This window comes from Solanum dulcamara, chromosome 4 (genome assembly GCF_947179165.1).
Source record: "Solanum dulcamara chromosome 4, daSolDulc1.2, whole genome shotgun sequence".
In the NCBI taxonomy this organism is placed as follows: Eukaryota; Viridiplantae; Streptophyta; class Magnoliopsida; order Solanales; family Solanaceae; genus Solanum; species Solanum dulcamara.
In genome coordinates, this window is record NC_077240.1 from 818,110 (window position 1) to 828,033 (window position 9,924).

The 9,924-nt window shown below is 36.1% G+C and overlaps 2 protein-coding genes across 2 annotated transcripts; one reads left to right on the forward strand and one right to left on the reverse strand.

Moving 5' to 3' along the window:
* The first annotated feature begins 478 nt into the window (after positions 1 to 478).
* Positions 479 to 3,626, forward strand: LOC129885298 (protein CHAPERONE-LIKE PROTEIN OF POR1, chloroplastic). Its single transcript, XM_055959528.1, has 3 exons — positions 479 to 912; positions 1,601 to 1,958; positions 3,291 to 3,626. The coding sequence occupies exons 1-3, from the start codon at positions 562 to 564 to the stop codon at positions 3,464 to 3,466; spliced, it is 885 nt and encodes a 294-aa protein (XP_055815503.1). The 5' UTR covers positions 479 to 561; the 3' UTR covers positions 3,467 to 3,626.
* Positions 3,627 to 4,232: 606 nt separating this feature from the next.
* On the reverse strand, positions 4,233 to 8,386 carry LOC129885299 (protein ALTERED PHOSPHATE STARVATION RESPONSE 1-like). Its single transcript, XM_055959529.1, has 4 exons — positions 6,931 to 8,386; positions 6,050 to 6,270; positions 5,315 to 5,538; positions 4,233 to 5,221 (listed from the first exon to the last, which is right to left on the reverse strand). Exons 1-4 carry the CDS (start codon positions 7,844 to 7,846, stop codon positions 4,381 to 4,383), a joined length of 2,202 nt encoding a protein of 733 aa, XP_055815504.1. The 5' UTR covers positions 7,847 to 8,386; the 3' UTR covers positions 4,233 to 4,380.
* Between the last annotated feature and the right edge of the window lie 1,538 nt (positions 8,387 to 9,924).

The following is a 9,924-nucleotide window of genomic DNA, read 5'->3' on the forward strand; positions in this document are numbered from 1 at the left end:
TTTATTTTCAATAAATAATAAAATGTAGCTAGAGAGTCCTATTAAATACCAAAAAATTATTGTTTTAAAAATTTCCTCTAAATGTAATCTCAATAAATTTATACCAACACCATAATATGGGGGGAAAACTAAATTATGTTATTGTTCATTGGTTTGTAACCATCATGTGGAATAAAATAAGAAGTATGATTAGCCAGGCTCAAGCGAGTATCGATTATTTTTTCTAAAAAATGATATGAATTTATGTGTACTTTAATCTATCGTCCAAAAGATTCGATTTATCTAATCGTCATGCATAAAAAAAAACAATATTCTATAGTTGATCACAAATTTATTGAAGTACAAGTACTAGAATGGAGATCCTTCAAACTAGATGGATGAAGTCGGAATGAACACCAACTTAGTGGACCAGAATAAAAATTAGTTTACTTACACATCACCAGTTGCTTAACAAGAAACGCCACATATTACACACACTTGTGTTGCCTCAACCGTTTAGTTTCCTTATTTCTACGCTCGGATTAGTCACACGTTCAGATATTTACTGTGCCTAAACAAAATATGGCCACATCTCTCTCGGTCCGGCCCAACCGTACCATCATCGGTAGTGACCCGGCCGGTTCATCCCGGCCTACTCCAATTCGCCGCCGTCCAATCTCCGCTAATTTGCCGAAATTTCTGAACTCCGATTGTTCCCGGCGGAGGAGGCTGGCGTTTGCTTCCCACCGCCGGAAACTGGATACCGCCGTTCAAGCAGGTTCTAGAGCTGACGATTCGGCTCCTTTCGAGATGTCGGTAGAGAATGCCCTGAAGTTGCTAGGTGTCACTGAAGGTGCGAGCTTCGATGATATTCTTCGTGCCAAAAAATCAATTATCTCGTCTTGTAAAGATGATCCAGATACAATTGCGCAGGTAGGAGAGTTTATTCTTCTTATCTTTTCTTCAATTGCTGTAGAATTGTTGTTTTTAACTACCTTTTTTATGATAATTAGTAGCTTCCCTGCTTATCGTCTATGTTTTTGCGCATTTTGAAACTCCATAGCTCTGTTTGAAAATCTTATTGCTAAGAGGTATTAGTGAATGTTTTGGGTTTTAACCTGTACTGAATTGACTAGATTGGAACAATAGTTAATATACTGAACAGTGGGAACATTCCAATTTATGTTTTGCCTTGCTGATACTGGTTGTAGTTATAGAAATTTACTGGAAAAGTATATGCGTCTCTGCAGCAATTGCCATCATCTGTTATTTTATGTCAAGTAGTCATTAATAAATCAATCAGCTATACCTCAGTCCGAAACTACTGGGATATATGAAGAACCTTTCATCTGTTCTGCACATTCTAGCAAATTAAATGTCTAGAGGATTCATTATGGAGTATTATGACTATTTTATTCTGACAGTCAACCTACCTCCTTATTTATAATTGGGACCAGCTATTTGAAATTTGCCTTGGTGGAGTTATTTAAATAAGCCTCAAGTCAAAATTGTTAAAAGGAAAAGAATAGATCTTTGAGTTCAAATTAAACTCTGCCTTTTCCTCCTCCATATGTCTGTGTTACTGACTACAAGAAGCGGAACCTTTCAAAACAACTTTCAGGTTGAGGCTGCATATGATATGCTTCTCATGCAAAGCTTATCACAAAGGAGATCTGGAAAAGTTGTGGATAGTAGTGTACGCTTTGCTGATGTTAAAGCTGCAAATGCTTCTGGGATGGGATCAATGCCCAAGTGGCTGCAGACGACTGTTAAGAGCTCACCAGTCGCAATTGAAGCACCAGCTGCTAAAGAGCTAGGTGTTCAAGCAGGAGTCTATGGTGCCTTAATGGTCTTAACATATGTTAATGGAGCCTCAACACCTTTAGGAGTATCCTATGGAGCTGATGTTCCTGGACTAATCTTAGCCACAAGCTTTGGGGCCACCTTGTACTTCATGACCAAGAAAAATGTCAAGTTGGGTAAGGAAGATAGATTGCTTTTCTTTTTTTTCACTTCTAGGTTAGATTTAATAAATTTGAGAGTCCAAATATAAACATTAGTATGTGATTTCAGTCATGCTAAAGTAATGACCAAGTTGTTAGTTGAAGTATATAATAGCCCCCTATACGTGTTAAGTTTGCTCATTGACATTCTATACTAATTGTATCTTAAGCATTATCTTTGGATCACTTAAGCTTTCACAATTTCAACTTACTCCCAAGAAAACCATAACTCGGATTGTATTCCTTATCATATGCATTTCATAGATCTAACCAGAGCTAGTTACAATTTCTAACCTTGTAAGGAAAAGAGACCTTGTCTCGATGCACATGCTAGTATGCATAAAATCTTTTTGGTGTGTAAGTAGTGTCTTTCTCATCAACAGTTATCAACATAATTCACAGATTTTTCCTGTGTTGCTATTTCATTTTTTTTCTTTATTATTAGGACTGGGATTATTGTTATTAGTTGAATGTGTTTCTTCTAATTAGTTATGGATCTATGTCATTTATCACGTTGATAATGAACATACATTTTGGTCTTCAACTCCTAATACTCCCATTAAATTGAAGTTGTTGACTCTTTGATGAAGACTTCCTTTGATGTTTCCTATAATTCAAAAAACACTATGTGATGGTTTGATTTCACGTTGATAATGAACATACATTTTGGTCTTCAACTCCTAATACTCCCATTAAATTGAAGTTGTTGACTCTTTGATGAAGACTTCCTTTGATATTTCCTATAATTCAAAAAACACTATGTGATGGTTTGATTTGGTGAGAGTTATTAAGTTGAGAATTAGGAATATGTATCATGCAATTTCTGATTCTTCAAGTGTTATGAACTGAAGAATTGTTTCAGTACAATTATTTGAAGAATATAAAAAAAGTATAAAGTAGGTTCTTTAAAGTTTATATCTCGAATTTGAAAAATAGGTAGGAAAGATCACATTATACAATTTTTCCATTTTGCAGAAGTGGAAATCATTTTAAGGTAGTTGAGATTGGAGACCATGATTTTTTTAATAATTGAAAACAGGTTGATATAATTCTTATATATAATATGGTAATGACATACGTAGTAGCCAAATAAGAGCTGATGAAATTTTGAAGGAGTTGATATGTGGGGACATACTGGCTTCTGGATAATGCGAATGAGACTTTGGAAATACCAACATGGAATTGTACTGAGTTGTGATTCAGATTAGTGTGTTATTTCATCTAAACTGTATTTCTGCCAAAAAAATATTTGTAGGACTAGATATTGGCTTTCTGAGTAGAAGTGACATGACCTTTACTTTTGAACAGGTAAAGCAAGCGTGATAACAATTGGTGGGCTGGTTGCTGGTGCGGTGGTTGGTTCAGCAGTAGAAAATTGGTTGCAAGTAGACATTGTCCCCTTTCTGGGTATACACACTCCTGCTACGGTTGTGAGTGAATTTATACTTTTTTCACAATTTCTGGTCTCTTTGTATCTGATATAGGGTAACTCAAAGGCTTGTATGAACTGCTACTGCAATGGCTGTGGTTATTTGTTGCCTCAGGTTCTTATCTAGGACCAGTAATTTGTTAAATGTACAAAAGAATGTTCCTATAACTCTGAAAGTTCTGATATTTGTTTTATAAAGCTAGTATAGTTTCTCAGCTTTGCTTCTTCTATCAACTGTATTTTAATCCCCGGTTTGATGTAAATTTGTGGCTTACTATGTTTTAATTGGGATTAGACGGATTCTCCTTATTATCTCACAGAAGGGTACATTGATTATAACAGGCTGGGACTCCTGCAGTGAAGAGCAGTTGTTAACTCCTTTGCAAATTAATCCATTTAGAGTATGTTGTCATTTGTCTTTTTAAGATTAAACTCTGTTTGAAGGTTAGATGTTACACAAAGGCCAGGTCAAGAAAATGACTTAATTTTAATTTAATTAATAGTGTTCTCGATGACTAACTAATAGTTTGAAGTTCAGACACGGTTTTCTTTTTGGCTCTCAATTCATGCATATGGTAATGAAGTCTACATATGCAAACGGTAATGAAGTAATTCCATTTCTATTTCTTGCTGTCGAACTTCTTCATCACATGTCTGGCAATTACCACCTTTGAGCCAAAAACCACAGTAATGTGCTTGATGATAAGCACGGTCTCAATTTTTCAGTACCTTTGACCTAACGAACAATCCAGAAAATGCTCATGTATTTAGTTTATTGGGAGTATGGCCGCTTAAGATGTAAGAAAATGGGAATCAAAAACTGTCCAACGAAATCTGTCCTTTGACCTTCAAGAAACTCAATCATGAAAACAAGTGACTACATCTCAGCGAGCTGCTTTGATGCCACCATAATATACAAACTAACAATTCAACCTATGCATTAAATAAGGAAATCTAAACCAACTAAAGTCATCTTTTGACATCTTCACCAGCTTGGGAGCTCTCTATGGATGGCGGGTTACCGACATTCTCGGTTTTATCACCGATGCTTAGTAGCTCATTGTACATTTTTAGTGCTGCACTGGAAAATTCTGTTATAGACTCAAAAACTCTGCAAAACCCAGTCTGAAAGCCGTTCAGAGTGATCCTCTGAGTTTCTTGCATGCATTTTTGGTGTTCTTCCTTCTCTAGATCAACCCTTTTCCTGAAGTTGTCCAGCAAGTCTTTCCTCTCCTTCAGATACTCAGGTCTATGATCAATTTCGAGTTCTGAGCTTCGGTCCGTGAGCTTGAACTCATACAGCTTGTTCTCTACCTTTTGGAATGCCAGTGTTTTCCTATCTAATTCTTTGGACATGCTGTCAACTTTTCGCTTTTGTTGCTGTTCCTCTCCCTGCTGAACCCACAAAGCTCTTACGTCCTTCCCGCATCCTTTTAGGGCAACAGAAACTGCTCTATCTGGTAACTTGTTCATGGCAGACAACCAATCGTGACAAATCATGAGAAGTGGAGGACCATTAGCTCGACAAGCTGGAGTTGAACTACTACTTTTGGAGTAGAATTCAACTTCAGGGACTGTGAACTTGGACAGCCATCCATGGAGTGCCTCCAAATAAGCCTTCTGGGCAGCAATGTAATCTTGGAAGCGAGCACGCCAATTTTGAAGCTCCACGTCAAGCTGGAGTGTGGCAAGCCGATGAGAGTCATTGCAGAACTTTCCATATGTGGGACAGGTGAAACTTTTCACGTCGAAAATAATCTTGTTCTGGATCTCATGGGATTCCAGCATGATCTTCCAAGTTCTCATCATACTGTATCAAATAGACAAAAAAGGGTCCAAAAAAGTCAGTAAATGAAGATCTTGGATTAAGTGATATTTTGCTACCTAGCTAACTCCTCATTACCCCTGAAGCAGTTCAATGATTTGAGGCTGCAGTTCTTCATCTCGTAGTTCGTCAATTCTTTTTGATATGGTCTCGGCACTTCGAATGGTAACTAGGATCCTGCTATATAGTTCTTTAACTGCTGCTCTAGTTTTGTCTGTGGTCCGTCCTTCATCTCCTCTGGCATCATGATTTTTTAGTTGGTTGCATTTCTTCTCATATAATTTCCAAGTGCTATCTCCAGCCTGAGGGTGAGTCTAGATGTAAGGAACTGAGCCAAAATGATAAATGAAGAGTGAAATAAAGACAGCACTTGACAACTGAATATAGTAGTAAAGACTTGGCACGAAATTGAAGCATTGTTTTAACCATGAGGAGTGGTTAATAGAAAATCAAAGAATTGGTCCTATAGTAGGATTTGTATCAGTCTAATACCGAAAGTACTTGAACATATTGATAGCATATGCCAACTTATGTACAGACAAATACAGATGCTCTAGGTCCCATAACAACCAACTGGTGGTCATATCAGAGATCTCAAAGTATAATTAGCAATTCGTATTTATGTGAAACTCTTCTGTAAATTTGACAAGAATGCTGATTGACATAAGCGAGGCAGGCTTCATAGTGTTCTTGTATGACAGAAGATTTTATATGATTTGTTTAGGCTTAACTATTGCAGAAGAATGTATCTTGTCATAGAGAGCAAGTTTTAAGGATTCAATAAGAGAGTATGCTTGGTCAATATGCATATACCTTAACTTCATCATACAGCTTCTTCTCCCAAGCATATAGCCTTCCTAGCGTCAGCAAATGACTCCCAGAACCCATTCCAACATAGTCATCAAATAGATCATTCTTGAATTCTGTCCATGTGGAAGAACTTTTGGAACTAGAAGCCACAAGACTCTTGCACGATGGTGAACGAGATGCAGGAGACTTCCAAGTAATAGCTGGGATGATTTTCGTTGAGTTGTCTGAATACATGAAATAGTTGAACAAATTCAGAAAAAAACGAAACCTAGAAATCTCAAACATACTCCACCACTAGGTACAATAGATAAGATTAGCAATTAAACCCTGATCAACAGAACATCCTCTTTCCAACACTGACCAGCCAAAGACTATTCTCTTATCCTCAACTGTCCAGCTAGTGTGAAAAAAATGTGAAGTAATCATGACAGAATTAAGTTCTAAAGATAGATAATTGACTTTGCAATAGGTCAATGGGTGGATAATCTATCACAAAACCTCCATGAGCATCATAGGAATATGATGAAAGGCAGAAACGAAATTGTCACACAGGAGTTTCAACAATTAAATATCACTTTTTTCCCAGGAAAAAAGATTATCGGGTAAGACCAACCGCAAGAAATCCTTCTTAGCATTTCCTAGTGGAACCAAAGGCCAATTACAGATGCCAATAAATGTAAAGCAAAAGATTATCATGTAAGCCCAGAGGCAACATATTCTTAACAGGTAATAGTAGTGGAGCCAAAACAACTGAAGAGGAACATGTAAAGCAAAAGAAGATATTTCAAGAAAAGTAATCCAATGAAAGATTAGACTTTGTTGAAGAAGTTCAAAATGAAATGTCTCACTCAAAAAATGACAGTAACTTATTTCCTATGATTTACCTTTGGGTTCCCCCAAATTAGGCTGTGAATGTACCCAATTTGCCTCTAACATCCTTGATACTTCCTTGCCAGCATCATATGCCTTGACAAAATGGTCTTCAATGTCAGTCAATGCTTCAAGTAACTCCCTCCCCTGTAATGGATTATCCACAACTGTCAAATCTTTTTTCTGGTCCTCTTGGTTTACATTAGCAGTATGCACTGCTGCTTGTACAACTTCAGTCCCATTTTCTCTTTGCTCCATATTTTCTTTTTCTTTAGTGGCTACTACCTTATTCTCTTCCTTCATTCCATCCCCTTCTTCCTCATCTTCCTCTTCTTCTAAATCTGGAATCCCTTCTATCTCCCTCACTGCCCTTAAATCCTCCTCAGAAATCCTATGATACCCACTAATCATCTCTGGCCTTACACTATTAAAAGGATTGAAAAAATCCCAACCAAAATCTGTTGGTGGTGAATGCATCATCTGAGGCATTTCCATGTAAAAATAGCCATAACCTTGTGACTGCTGGTGGTGGTGGTCCCGTTTCACGACTTTCTCTTCTCTCTCTTCCTCAGAAGAATCTGATGGAGTTGTTGTAGATTTGTTGCATGGCCCACAGCAAATGGTTTCTTGGGTTGGCTCAGAAGGTGTTTGCTGAAGAAACAAGGGGTTTGAAACCACATTCTCCTTTTTTGGAGAAGAAGGGCAGCAAGGTGGTGGGAATGTGATGAGATATGGAGAAGTAAGTGTCGAATGTCGAGCAACAAAGAGTTTTAAAGCTGCTGAGACCCCATACAATGCTTGACAGTACTTGTAATGTGCATCAGCCAGTGTGTACCTCCTCTCTACAGCCAATTTCAGGTACTGTTTTCTCTCTTTACATATGGATACTACCTCTTCTTCTTCTTCTAACTTGGATGCAACACACCCCATTTCTCCCCACCACTCAGTTTTACAGCTTTGCAAAAAAAAGATACCAAAAATTAGGAGATTCTTGAAAAAAAGGTGGTTTCTTGGAGGGATGTGGGGGGGGTGAAAAGGGGTTAAAGTAAGTTCCTTTTTGGTTTATTTTGGAACAGAGATTCTACTGTAGAGAGAAACAAGAAGTCGAAAAATGTCCCTTTTAAGGATGGTTTCAAAACAATCCATTGAAACATAAAAAGAGGTTTTTAGGTAAAAAAGCAAGCATTGGGAATACCCACTTGGCCTTAACCAGCAGAGCCATAGCCACAGCCATTTCCTCTACAAAAGAAAATTTCTCAAACAAATGAACAAGAAAGAGAGAGAGAAAATTAAAAAAAATAAAATGTGTCAGTGAAAGAGGATGTTTTCTTTCCCTTTCTTTTCTTTTTTCTAAGAGTAAAAAATGCTGTAGGAGATTTCAGATAGAGAGAGAGGAAAAAAAATCAAAAGGTAAGTTAAGAAGAGATAGTAGGGGCTCGAGGTGTAAGGGAAGAGTGATGAGAGTATTCTTGTGTTTGGCAAAAAATAATTAAAAAATTTATACCCAACAAGGTAAAGAATATATATATATATATATATATATTCATTTTAGAGTACTAATAGTACTTATGATATTGATAATCTCATTGTATAAATACTTTTGACTGTTCAGTCAAAAGTATTCAAGTTTTTCGAGTTTATTCATGAATCTATCGCTATCATTCATATAGAGAAAAGAAATAATTAATAGTTAAAATATATTTTGATAAATAATTAATGATTGTTCATATAGAAAAACTTAGGCGCATCAGATAGTTTCAGTATGAAATGCGAAAAACTAGAATATGCCCTTCAATCTATTTTATTTTTTTCAATATTGCTTGGGTATAAAATTAAAATTTGTAAAATAATATTTTTTAAAAAAATTGTAGTTTTGCATTTAAATTGTAGGTGAAGTCCGTCACAAGTTGTGGCAGCTGAGAATCTAAATGAGCTTCTTTCTTTCTCACTGCCAGAATTTAGCAGAGATATTTTGTTTTTTTTTGGGGGAGAAGAGACAGAGAGAGTCAGTAACTCAGTGAGGGAATAGAGGAATCAAACTTGGGTCGAATCTCAAAAAGGGTATTATAGTCTATTCACTGTACCAGGTGGTACAAGAAAGAGCTAACTTTGCAATTATTTGAATATAATGACAGACTTTTTCCACTTGTCAGTTTCTTAGCTAGGGATTAATTTCTAGATTTCCTTAATTCATATGCACTGTCATTCTCAGTAATAAAAAATGACAATTTTATCCTCACCTTTGACGGCCTTCTTTGAACTGTTACCAATTACCATTACTTTTGGAAATTTAATTTACTTCGATTGTGGAGTTTATTTAAATTGAACCCAATCCAAATTATTTATTCTTAATAGACTCATTATCCAAGCTATTTACCCTTTTATCTCATTTTTTTCATTTTAATTTCGCGCATAACGTCGTGCGCAAGCCAGCATCACTGCTCCTCTTTGATACCATCCGAGTATAATATACTCTAATGGTATCAAGCAGTTTCGCTTAAGCACTGTCTTTTCTCTCTTGATACCATCAGAGTATATATATACTCTCATGGTATCAATCGTGTATTTATGTCAGTGTTCCATCCCTTGTTCTTTTTTGATACCATCAGAGTATATTATATTTTGATGGTATCAAGCAATTTATCAAGCAATTTCTTCTTGATACCATCAGAATATATTATATTCTAATGATATCAAAAAAGAAGAAATAGTACTTCAGCGAAACTGTTTAATACCATCAGAGTATATTATATACTCTCATGGTATCAAATGCGCGAAATAGTTAAAACTAAAGGATGTGAAAGTAATGGGTATTCAATCGTAAATAGTTTCTTTTTTTTGTTATAACAACAATTATCGCTTTGTTTTTTTACCTTCTTTTTAATATTTTTTTTTAGTTGTCGTTTTAATGGAGTAATGTCTTGTAATTGGGAATAGTGCATTACAAAACAGTGTAAAATATTAGCGGGAAGTGTTTACCGTTGCCTTCATTAAATAGTGGATGCTTT